The 13354-nt window shown below is 40.5% G+C and overlaps 1 protein-coding gene across 3 annotated transcripts in view; it reads right to left on the minus strand.

Moving 5' to 3' along the window:
* Window positions 1-13354, minus strand: part of wdfy3 (WD repeat and FYVE domain containing 3) — a 407868-nt gene that overhangs the window by 11095 nt on the left and 383419 nt on the right. For all 3 annotated transcript variants that reach the window (XM_041187506.1, XM_041187499.1, XM_041187492.1), the window contains 2 exons: window positions 12437-12539; window positions 8989-9342 (listed from right to left, as the gene is read on the minus strand). In XM_041187506.1, coding sequence (XP_041043440.1) covers window positions 8989-9342; window positions 12437-12539 — 457 coding nt within the window. The remainder of the gene's footprint in view (window positions 1-8988; window positions 9343-12436; window positions 12540-13354) is intronic.

The raw sequence follows: 13354 nt of genomic DNA on the forward strand, positions 1-13354 counted from the left end.
AGGCATGGGCGATAAATGGCGGCCCAGCCAGCGAAACCCACATCCCATGAATGAATTAAACAAAAAGGAACAAAAGGATGGATAGGCTCAATCTTTGGGGAAATTGGAGTTACAAAAATGAGCGTTTCATCCCTCAGACTGACTGTTTCATACAATGTGTTTGTGTGTATACTGACACAGACCTTCAGTCCACATGGACTGCAGCGGTTCAAGAAGGCAGCTCCCCATCACTTTCTCAAGGGAAATTAGGGATGGGCAACAAATCCTGCCCTTGGCAATGATGCCCACATTTCATAAACACATTAAAAGAAAAAGAAAAAAAGCTTGCTGCTTAAATGATATTGAAGGAGGCGGTCATAGATATGACAGGGCAGCAGGCATAGTAAAACTGTATTTTGTTTCATTTATGGAGCCTAAGTATAAATCTAACCTTCATGGAAACTTCTGCTTTCAACAAAATGAACAAAGAAATGGAGCACTACTCTATTTTTGGCTTATTCAGTATTATTCAAGTACTTAGGAGCTAGATCCAGAGTAAAGCATCCTTCACAGTACACAGTTAACACCTCAGGAGAGTCACAGTAACCTGTGACATTCTTTTGCTACAGTGCTATAGTTGTGGTCGGTGAATTAAAGAATAAGAACCCAGAGCCAAATTATGGGCAATTTTCAATCGTGGAAACTTACTAATTGACTCTTACAAGGTTGGATTTATACTTAGGTATATGGTTATATTCTCTCTTGTTGAATGTTATCCAGATTTTGCTGCATGCAGGTAAAAATGGAGTAGTGTTCCATTCTCTGCTTTAGTAACTGAGGAGATGCCGCGAATGGTTCTGAACACTGTGCAATTATCAGCAAACACCTCCTTGTCTGACCTAATGATGGATAGAAAGTCATTGATGAAGCAGCTGAAGATGGTTGATGGAATGGTAGAGTGAAAGTTATGCCTGGCTATGTGGTTACAGATCATGGTTGAACACAAATTCTGCTTTTGTTGATAGCCAGTGCCTCATGGTTACTCAGTTTTGAGCTGCTAGATCTGTTCTGAATCTACCTCATTTAGTACGATGGTTGTGCCACACAACATAATGAAGGGTGTCCTCAATGTGAAGGTGAGGCTTTGTCTCCACAAAGACTCGGCAGTGGTTACTCCAAGCACTAGTGTCATGGACAGATGTGTCTGTGACAGGTGGATGAGATCAAGTAGGTTTTTCCATCTTGTTGGTTCCCTCCACATCTTATGGAGACCCAGTCTGGCAGATATGTCCTTCAGGACTCAGCCAGCTTGGCCAATAGTAGTGCTGCTGAGTGATTCTTGGTGACATTGAAGTCCCCATCCAGAATATATTCTGTGCCTTTGCTACCCACAGTGCTTCTTTCAAGTGATGTTCAACATGGAGGAATACTAATTTATCAGGTGAGAAAGGGCAATAGATGGTAATCTACAGGAGGTTTCTTTGCCCATGTTTGAGCTGATGCTCTAAGACACCAAAGGTAATGTTGAAGTCTCCCAGAGTCAGTCCCTCCCATAAACCATTGCCAGCACTGGGTCAGGACGCAACCAGTGATAGTAAGAGAGGAGTCTGGGATATTGCTGGGAAGGTTATGCAATCAGCATCACGGTGAAGCCATCTGGGAAGAGTGTCCTGCAGTCAGTTCTTGTTGAAAATAACAAGAATGGCATCACAAGACAGCGGTGGAGAGATCAGAACCAGCGCGAGTGCGGGGAAGCTTCAAACAGTGATATCAGCACAACGGTGAGAGCTGATTAGTGAGCAGTAGGTAAGTGTTTTTTCTCCAGTTCAAAATAGATTAACCTAAGGAAAGGTAAGGGTTCTAGTTTTTATTTAAAGTATATAAATAATTTAACATTTTTAAAATTGTATTTAACTTAAAGTAAGGTTTTTTTTAACCAACTAGAGACATGGTAGGGCAGTTTCCGGTGCCACGTGCTAGTGGGTATAGAAATAGGTGGTTAATCCAGATGACTCCGTGGCTGGAGAGACAGTGCAGGAGGGGGGGGCTTTAGATTTTTGGGACATTGGGACCGTTTCTGGGGGTGGTGGGACCAGTACAAGGTGGATAGGTTGCACCTGAACCGGAATGGGACCAACATCCTTGTGGGGAGGTTTGCTAGTGCTGTTGGGGAGGGTTTAAACTAACTTGGTAGGGGAATGGGATCCTGAGAGGAGGTTCAGCAGGGGGAGATGCAGTCAAAATTAGAAGAGAGAGCAAGTGAGTCTGGAAGGCATCGAAATTATAGGCCAGTTAAGGCACAAGGGAGTTTGGCAAGGTTAGATGGCATTTATTTTAATGCAAGGAGTGTGACGAATAAGACAGATGAGTTGAGGACACAAATTAACAAATGGAATATGATGTCATTGCTGTCACAGAGACATGGTTGAGAGGGGGTCAGGATTAGCAGCTCTATATTCCAGGATATAGGGTCTTCAGGCGAGACAGGGAAGGAGGTAAAAGAGGAGGGGGTATCACAATATTGATCAAGGAATCAATTATAGCAGTAAGGAGGGATGACATCTGAGAAGGCTCCTCAAATGAAGCCATATGGGTAGAACTTAAGAACAAAAAAGGATCAATCACATTGCTGGGAGTGTACAATAGGCCCCCAAACAAACAGTCAGAGAGAAATAGAAGAGCAGATAGATAGGCAAATTTTAGGGAAGTGTAAAAATAATAGGCTAGTAACAGTGGGGGATTTCAACTTCTCCAACATTAACTGGGTTAGTCATAGTGTGATATATTTAGAGGGAGCGGAATTCTTAATATGCCTCCAGGTGAGCTTTTTAAGCCAGTAGGTAGAAGGTCCTACAAAAGAGGGGGCGGTCCTGGACTTAATTTTAGGGAATGAAGCCTGGCAAGTGGTAGAGGTGTAAGTGGGGGAGCATTTTGCAGATAGTGATCACAGATTCAAGGTTGTTATGGAAAAGGACAAGGATGGGTCAGAAATCAGAGTTCTAAATTAGGGGGAAGGCCAATTTTAATAAGATCAGATATGATTTGGCCAGAGTGGGCTGGGAGCAGCTCCTTTTAGGTAAACCTGCGTCAGTGCAGTGGGACTCATTCAAGAAGGAAATAGGAAGAGTACAGGGCCAACATATTCCAGTAAAGATAAAGAGTGGGACCAACAAATCTAGGGAACCCTGGATGTCGAGGGGTATACAGGATTGGATAAAGAGAAAAAGGGAGGCTTATGGCAGAAGCCCTAGAGGAGAATAGAATAAGTGGGAGTGGGGGTGGGGGGTGGGAGGAGACTTAAAAAGGAAATTAGGAGAGTAAAAAGGGGCATGAAAAAACATTGGCAGGTAAAATAAAGGAAAATCCAAAGTTATTTTACAAGTACATTAAGTGTAAGAGAATAACTTGGGAAAGAGTAGGGCCCGTTAAGGACCATAGTGGTACTTTGTGTGTGGAGCCAGAAGACGTAGGTAGGGTTCTAAATGAATACTTTGTGTCGGTGTTCACAAGTGAGAGGGACGACGTGTGTATGGAAATCGGACAGAAGGACTGTGATATAATTAAAGAAATTAGCATATAAAGAGAGGAGGTTCTAAGTGGTCCGGCAAGCTTAAAAGTAGATAAATCTCCAGGCCCGGATGAAATGTATCCCAGGCTGTTGAGTGAGGCAAGGGAGGAGATAGCAGGGGCCTGGCAATAATTTTCAATACCTCTCTGGCCACAGGAGAGGTGCCAGGGGACTGGAGGACAGGCAATGTGGTACTGTTATTCAAGAAGGGAGGAAGGGATAAACCAGGGGTACTGGGCAGTCAGTCTAACCTCAGTCATGGTGAAACTATTGGAAGCAATTCTGAGGGACAGAGTTAATCTACATTTGGAGGGGCAGGAATTAATCAAGGACAATTAGAATGGTTTTGTTAAGGGAAGGTCATGTCTGACCAATTTGATTGAATTTTTTGAAGAGGTGACCAGGTGTGTAAATGAGGGCAATGCATTTGATGTAGTCCACTTAGACTTCAGCAAGGTTTTTGATAAGGTCCCACATGGGAGACTGATAACGAAGGTAAGAGCCCATGGGATCCAAGGCAATTTGGAAAATTGGATCCAGAATTGGCTGAGTGGCAGGAAGCAGAGGGTGATGGTCGAGGGCTGTTTTTGTGACTGGATGCCTGTGTCCAGTGGGGTTCCACAGGGATCGGTGTTGGGTCCTTTGCTGTTTGTGGTATATATAGATGATTTAGACTTGAATGTAGGAGGATTGAACAGTAAGTTCGCTGATGACACGAAAATTGGTGGTGTGGTAAATAGTAAGGAGGATAGCCTTAGATTACAGGTGGATATAGACGGGCTGGTCAGAAGGGCTGATCAGTGGCAAATGGAATTTAATCCGGATAAGTGTGAGGTGATGCAATTGGGCAAGACAAACAAGGCACGGGAATACACGATGAATGGTAGGACCCTGAGAAGTACCAAGGTGCAGAGGGACCTTGGTGTGCATGTCCACTGGTCCCTTAAGGTAGCGAGACAGGTAGATAAGGTGGTTAAGAAGGCATATGGGATACTTATATTCTATGCCTCGGCTAATAAAGACAAGAGCTGGGAGGTTATGCTGGAATTGTATAAAATGCTGGTTGGGCCACAGCTCGAGTGTTGCGAGCAGTTCTGGAATCCGTATTATAGGAAGGATGTGATCACACTGGAGAGAGTGCAGAGGAGATTTACCAGGATGTTGCTTGGGCTGGAGATTTTTAATTATGAGGAGAGATTGGATAGACTGGGGTTATTTTCCCTGGAGCAGAGGAGATTGAGGGGGAACATGATTGAGGTGTATAAAATTATGAGGGGCATGGATAGGGTAGACAGGAAGGGACTTTTCCCCTTGGTGGAGGGATCAATAACCAGGGGGCATAGATTTAAGGTAAGGGGCAGGAGGTTTAGAGGGGATGTGAGGAAGAATCTTTTCAGCCAGAGAGTGGTGGGAGTCTGGAACTCACTGGCTGAAAGGGTGGTAGAGGCAGAAACCCTCATAACATTTAAGAAGTATTTGGATGTGCACTTGCAATGCCATGGCGTACAAAGCTATGGGCCTATTGCTGGAAAATAGGATTAGCATAGTTAGGTATTGTTTTACCGGTGCAGACTCGATGGGCCGAAGGGCCTTTTTCTGTGCTGTAGACCTCTATGTTGGCTGTAAGGTAAAATTTGATGAGTATGACTATGTTACGCTGTTGCTCGACTAGTCTGTAGGTCACCTTTTGCAACTTTGGTAGAAGTCCCCAGGTGTTAGTGAGGAGGGCTTTGCAGCGTCAACTGTTGTTTCTGGTGCCGAGGTTGATGTCAGGTGTCCCTTCTGGTTTTATTCCCTTTTAACTTTTCTGCAACAATTTGATACAACTGAGTGGCTTGCTAGGCCATTTCAGAGAGCAGTTACGAGTCAACAACTTTGTTGTGGGTCTGGAGTCACAGGTAGGCCAGACTGGTAAAATCTTTCCCCAAAGGACGTTAGTGAACAAAATGGGTGTTTATGACAATCGGTAGTTTCATGATGCTGTTCATGAGACCAGCTTTATGATTCCATATTTATTAATTAATTGAATTTAAATTCTAGCAGCTGTCATGGTGGGATTTGAATTTGTGAAGAATGATTCTGGCCTCTGGATTAAAAGCCTAGTAACATCTCCATCATGCTGCCCTTTCTGATTTCTGGCAATGCAGTTTGGAGCATACATAAACAACTTTCCTCTTGTCAAACGTCAAGCCTTGCTACAAACTTCTCTACAGAGTTTGAGGACAGAAACTTGCTGCATTATGGATTCAGAAAGAAGTTACAGACATTCTTAGGGCTTTGCCAAAGAATCACCTAATTGAGTATTGCTGAATAAAAAAAAAGACATGTCCAAGCTTTTTGTCTTGCACTCATCAGGACACTTCGCAAGAATACAATAAAAGGGGAAAACAACAATTTATAATGCATGCAAAGAGAGTGCTGATTGGTTGGCAAGAGGTGTTGCCATGGAGAATGTACCAGTGATGATGACTGACAGTTAATTGCCAAGCATTGTTTTAAATTTGAACCAGGCAGCTTGACCCTGATTGGTCAAAGCATTGCCCTGAGGAATGAGTCAGCGAATGGCTGTTACTTATTTTGTTTAGTTGAAACAGGTGCAAAGCATGTACACGTTCTTTATGTCTGCAAAGAACAGGGCCCTGTGTATTAATATATGTAGCTTCCAGTACCTGCAAATGCTTCACTGTGTGCCCGACCAACAGTATTAAACAGTATTAAATTGATTGTCAGCCTAATTCTTAGCACACTGAGGATTATTTAGCAAATATTGTCCAATCACAACATCACATCTGATGTTGGACACTGTTTTGAGTTTTGGAAGCATGGGCCGGTTGGGTATGGTCTGTACCCTGCCCATTGCGAACAGTGGCTAGGACACGCTGTTTGATATGATCCGCCAGTCTTTGGGATGTACGGCTTACATACCTAGCATCACACTGGCAATGAAATTCATATAATATATTACTCATTTGTGTGATAAGCAGAACGTCTTTTTGGCTTGATGGCAGCATCTGATTAGTGGCAAAAACCACTCGTGTTATAACTGCATAGTAGCAGTGTGAAACTAGCTAGCTTTACCTGTTGCTCAAATTCTTGAGATACCTTGCCCTTCCAGAGTAATCTGAGGTAGACTGGGCACTTTTCAGGGCAGGAAATGACGGCCTTATGCCCGTGCATGAGTTTGCGTGAAATGATCTGATCAGGGTAGCCATAATCCTGCAGGATGCCATTGATGTGCCCTATTTCAGCATCAAAATTGTATGGTGAGCAAATGGTTCAGGCTCTATTTACAAGTTTGCCGATAAGACCAATCTTATAGTGTGTGGAACTGTAAGAATCTCAATGTGTATATTGGCTAGTGAAGGTGGGCTTGCGATAGACTGTGGTAAAGAAACCCCGGGCAAATTTTTTAACTAGTAGGTCAAGGAAGGGGACTTCATTTGACTGTTCCATTTCAAAGGTGAATATGAGTGCAGGATGGAGTCCATTAAGCATGTAAGGAAATTGTTACATGCAGGCTGCGGATTTAAATATAGCAATATAACATATCGTAAATGTGCGAGGGGTAGGAAGTTATGTGTCATTCCATCAAAGACACGTTTCTCATGGAACCTAACAAAGATCCTTGTGAGAGCTGGGACTAGAGGTGATCCCATGACTACAACATCAATTTGGGCATACATGCTGTGATTAAAACCGGACTCAACTGCGTGAGTTGCCGAATTCACAAATTCAATGAATACTGATTCATGCTATGGTAGTGGGCCTAGATCGCCATGATATAGTACCGCAGCGCAAATGTCTATGGCTCCCTTAAGTTGAACATTGGTGAACAGGCTAGCAATGTCAAATAAGCACATGGACACAGCATTGCTATTGATATGCAAGTCCTGTATGGCCTTCGCAAACGTGAAGGAGTCCTTCACAGTGTATGTGGAAAACTTGGTCAAAGCTGGTTGTAACCATTCACCCAACCATTTAGCCAATTCATGTTGTGCAGAACTGGTCATAATAAAATGGGGTGTAAAGGGTATAACCCACCTAATTATCAAGAATTTCCGCAATTTAAAAACTAAAGATGAATCTGCAGCTCATTAAACATTTGTTGCCAATATGTTTTCTATCATAGAAGCTTAAAATTACAAGCGATAGAAATCAACTGAAATACTGTATCATACAGCAAGTCATAAGTGAACATCTTTCACAAAACAGGGCATAAGATACTTAGTCCATGCTGAAAGGTCACAAAAGTCTCAGTTGAAGACAGATTAACTTGGTAAAACAAGCAAAATCTCCAGGATAAAATTTAGTGTATCAATTACATGATTCACCCTAGCCTAGATTTAGTTAACAGCTGAAATTCCCATTGGAAGAAGCTATCTTTATGTGCTGAATGGCTCTTTCTTGCCTCATGCTTTGTGTTCTTATGACAGCAATTCTATAAAGAAATAAAAAGATTTAAGCAGCTCTGCATTTCAAAAGGCTTAGAATATTGATCTGAGGGCTAGTGTTGAGAATCCATTCATAAGGATGGGCTTTTTCCTATAACGAGCTGCAGCAAAGTGCAATATTTTAGCTACCAGATAATCATTTGATGGAACAATGAAGCATCTTTTGGAAAACAATGCCATCTGTTTATTCAAGTTGAACATGGGCACCATCTGTCTATTTAAAGAACTACTTTGTCTCAGAGTAAATGCAGTTGGCAACTCCTAGAAATCTGTGTGGCTCCAATTGATGATCTATACAGTTCCAACTTCTGATGAAATACACATCATCAATGTTCACTTGACAGAATAGTGGCAAGTTTTCAGTTTCAAAATTATATATCAATAGTCTCAGAGCAGCAAATGTCAGCACATTATTAATCGTTAACAGTGGAAGCTGTGAAGACAAGCATTTGAAACTACAAAAGTAATCGTTATTTATTTTAAAATTTGACTTTACAATTAAATTGCCTTTTATTTTAAATTGCATTTAAATATTAGCACCATATACTGTATTTGCACTCTTTAAGCAAACCATGTTTTTGGCTTGCTATATTAATATATGAAATAAAATAACAAATACATTTGTTATACAGTCTTTCATGTTGGGTAAATGACTCAAACAGAAAGAAAAAGTTAACATTGGTATTTATTCACCCATAGCCATAACTAAAGGAAAACTTGAAGACAAATTTTGCAGCTGTCTTGTAGCCTTGACAGGCATTTGCTGAGGGAAATAGGAAGAAAATGTATCAAAAACTAACTACTTTAAATGTAGAAACACAAGTTTACTGATTAATTTTGGATATGTTAAAGATCATTTATACTAATACTTGATTGAATAAAAGAAACCCTATCCTTAGCAGAACAGGTCATAAAATGAAACAAAAATTAAGACCAACAGCTACTTACGGAAATAATCTACTAAATGGAGTACATTGTAAAAGCAGTTACCTTGTCTTAGTTGGTTATGGCGTTTTATTTCATTCTGCATTGACTGTTGATGGAGTTGGTGATGTTGATGTTGCATATGACTTTGAACTTGAGGGTGCTGTTGAGTTTGTGACTGCAGCTTAGGCTCGCCTTCTGAATAATTAACAAAAACAAACCCATCCTTCTCATCCAGGCTGAGTTGATCTGCCCAGCGTTTTGATTCATCTCCATCTACACACCATGCTGCTCGCCCTGACATGCCCTTTGCTTTATTAGTTGCACAGCCGGATAAAGCTTGCTTGGATTTTGGATCCTGGATGCTGCTCTGATCCTCCAGCTCCGAATCACTGCTTTCCTCATCTTGGGCATCCCCATCTAAATTACAAATATAAATTAAATATTCAATACCTCATTTTGCACAATTACAGCAACAGGAAGAAAATCAGAATCCATAATGCTCTATGAGATTTGTAAGCAGTATATCTAATTTGACAATGGCTGCAATTTGTTTTTAATATTACTTCCATGGCTAGCGCACTTATCAAATAAATTTGGAACCGTTTTAACCAACAAGGGGCTTTGATTTTATCAATAGCCAGAAGAGGGAAGCTAGAGTTATCATTTCAGTTGACGGTGGAATCCCAGCATTTCTTTCCCCTTACAATGTATATAATTCTATTTTTCATTCATTTTGAACTTTGCTGTTCAACATTTGCTGAGGTGCACAGCTTTGATCGCAACCATCAATCTGTCATAATTATAAAAATGCCATGGTACAACTGTGTATTATGTAATTGAATGGAGATGTGTTGCCAGACCAAGCTTACAACAGTTACCAAATAGGAAGTTGAGGTTTTTCTGAAGAATTACTCATATATAAAGACAGTTCATTCCTTCATACAAATTTTTAAACCATTCAAGTTTGAAGATGACCAAAACAATGTTCAAGCCCAGAAAGCCTGGAACAACGTTCCCAATCAATTTATAAAAATGCATTATAAGGTGTAGAAATTTTGATTCATCTTGCATCCTGAACAAAAAAAGTGTAAGTTCTTCCTCAGAGTTCTTACAATCAAGCATACAAACAAATATACTAATTATATTAACATTTCATTAGAAATCCAATATTTTTTGCTATTAATTCAGTATTAACTACATCAGCCCTGAGAATTCACAGGCTGGCGAATTTATGATGGGACAACTCACTAGGACCCTCCACCGCAGACCCTGGCAAATGTTCCAGGGTCAGGCAGAAACTCTCTCAATTGCCTGCAAATGATAAGCATTCTGGGGCAGCCACCATAAAATCAAGCCAGACATCTGGCATAACGGTGGGGCCAGAAACATCATCAGGGGGTCCAGAACAAGGTCATGGCCTGGATATGAGGTGGTTCTCTCAGCCCTTTATGAGTTAGCTTGCACCTGTTACCTAGGTCAACCATATGCTGAACCCCTTTGAGGGCTGAGGTTGTGGAATCTCCTTGTTGTAGGAAGTTTTTGTGTCTGCCTCCACAAGGTGATCCAGGAAAGTTTGTCACAACTGGTTTTTAGCAGGACAGTGGAAGCACACTGAAACAGCTAAGGATTTTTGAGCCCACTGTGGTTAACTATACAATGGTTTAAAATGTGTTCCATTTAAGTGCACACATTTTCAGTTTCCAATTCAATCAACAAATGAGACAGATTTACACATCAACAACACATTGTCACCTTAGACAAAACTTTGGCAGGAGGAATAAAGAGAGGCAATATAGGTGAAATAGCACAGTTCTAAAGAGTGTGCAGGGACTGAGGATGTTGGGGTTCATGGGCATAGATCTTTGAAGCTGGCAGGACAAGAGAGAGTAGTTAGCAGAACATATGGGATCTTATATCCATTAAAATTAGCAATATCTTCCACTCAAAAAGATAAGAATTAATCATTACAGAGTTGCTAATAGGGCTGAGTGGACAGCACTATCAGAATATTAGTGGTGCCTCTGGAATTGCATAGGAAATGGATGCTGACACACACTACTCTAAGTCTAAGTTTAAATGCAAAGTTTAGGTTAACAAGTCACTGCCTAATTAAACTTTAATAACACAACCTATTGCTCAGGTTTTCAAAAACTTTACATCCAAAATCAGCTTTTGAGTTTTATCCTCTCAAGTTAAGTGCTTAAGAGTTGTTCAAACCTGACCATGGCTAACACTGTTCTCTCCTCTTATGTATTGTCATTAATATCACTGCTTCAATAAAACTCTTCTGTCGATAGAAACAGAAACTGAGGCTTTCCTTGTTTGAACTTAAGAGCCCACTGATTTCACCTTGGATACCAGTTGCTGCCCCTCTTCTTTTTTGAAGACTCATCTGGCCACCAGATCCCCATTCCATTCCAAAATGTCTTCATGGCTTTCTCTCCTAAGGCATCACCTCAATTGCTCCTGTTCTGCTGCTAAAAAGCCAGCTTCAGAGTATTTTGCCTGAGTCTTTATTAAGGATATCTAGAATCTGGACTTAAGACCAGATCAATCTGGTTTAATGTTGCAATAAAATGTGACATAAATTTAACATAAATGGGGCCCACTTTGCGACCACATGCAAGTTTGGAAACTATTCTTTTTCAGCATTCTTTACTGCCTGCCTTTCAGTCATCTGTTTATCATCACTCTATTTCATAGGCCCCAATTTAACACATTGCTTGCACAGCTTCCTGGAAGTTTGTGCCAATGACATCTACCATAACTCCAACCTACATCTTCCATTCTTTCGGAAAAGGAACTTTTTTAGCAAACATTGCCTACCCATCGCAAAACCAAATTCACCATCTCTGATCGCCTATTATGGTGTCTTAAGTAACTTTTCTACAACTAATATAAGGCTAACTGGTCAACAATTACCCAATTTTTTCCCGCTTTATGACAGGTAATTGCTCTGCTTTCTTCTAGTGGTATTGCTTCAGGTATTAAAAAGCAAGTAATTTTGACTTGTCTAGAGAACATACAGTAAACAAAGGCCCCAGTTTAACAGATTTCTTGCACAGCTTTCTGGAAGTTCATGTCAATGACATTTACCATATCTCCCGCCTATGTCTGTGCTGCTATCCTTTTTGAATCTCAAAGTACTTTACTTGTGCATACGTATGACAGCTAAGGTTGCTCCTGATGATAGGAGTATTAGAACCAAGTGTGAATATTGGGAAAGGTCACTTGACCAGAACAGTAGCATGATGGTAAATTTTCTACCCCTCCTGTGGATAGTGGTAAACCCTGATTGCCTGTGGATGTTGAATAAATCAGGAAGAATACATGCATCATTCTTTAGTAGCTAATCTTTAATTTCTGTCTCAATGCAAAAAATCTAAAGTAAGCCAATGAAAAATGCAGTCAGGATTCCCAACAATGTCACAGGTTTTATTCCATTCCTTATCGAGTAAAATGTCAAAGAAGCGAATCATCCCTATAGCTTTGTGCCACATGGTGCTCTCACCTATTTGTGCATCTGCAGAAGGTTCATGCATGTTTTCTGGAAGTTTGATAGTCTCTTCTGGAGCTGGGGTTTCTGGAACCTGCAGAAACTCCATTCTCCAAAACTGAGGAAATAAGAATATGTAGATTAACAAAGGCCTATAAGAAAATAAAATAGCAGTAAACAGTTCATTAAAAAGCCTTATTTTTCACACCCCCCCCCCACCGAGTTAAAAATCTAAAATATATAAGGAAATAAATCTTGAGCAAATATTTATAATGAATTTCTAATGATATTCTATGTACTGAAAATATAGGCCACCTGCAATCCTCATAGCAAACAATTTAAATCATTGCCTCGGACATAGAAAATCTCATTTTGAATGATCTGCAGGTAGGAGTAGAAATAAAAATGTGTTCAAATGCAGCTTAATATTACTGAGAGAGAATTAGGATCCTAGATGGAGGAAGTTCAATGGATCAAATAGCTATTTATCATTGATTTTTTTATTGAAATCCTTGAACAGATTTGCAGAGAAAAGGGAAACACTATCAAAGTGACCTTGGTTATTTGCTGTGATGAATCTTTTAGATTGCATACACTGCAAGAAGATGTAGCTCATGGCACATCTCAGGAATGTGTGTTGGGACATCTCTTGTTTCTATATTTATGTAAATAATTTTGACACAGAGGGAATGTCAAATTTCCTTATGATACCAAATTAGTGAACATGGCAAACTGTGAATAAGAATCCAGGAGATGGCAAGACTCATACAGGTTAGTGGAGTGAGCAGATATATAGCATAAGCAATTTATTAGGTAAATGTGAAATATTATAGTTAGGAAAAGGTGACGGAAAAGGGAAATGTAACTTGTATAGTAATATTGACCATGGAGTGGAGGAACACAGAATTTGTAGAACACGCAGACAGATCTTTA

The sequence above is a fragment of the Carcharodon carcharias genome, chromosome 1, assembly GCF_017639515.1.
Source record: "Carcharodon carcharias isolate sCarCar2 chromosome 1, sCarCar2.pri, whole genome shotgun sequence".
NCBI classification, from domain to species: domain Eukaryota; kingdom Metazoa; phylum Chordata; class Chondrichthyes; order Lamniformes; family Lamnidae; genus Carcharodon; species Carcharodon carcharias.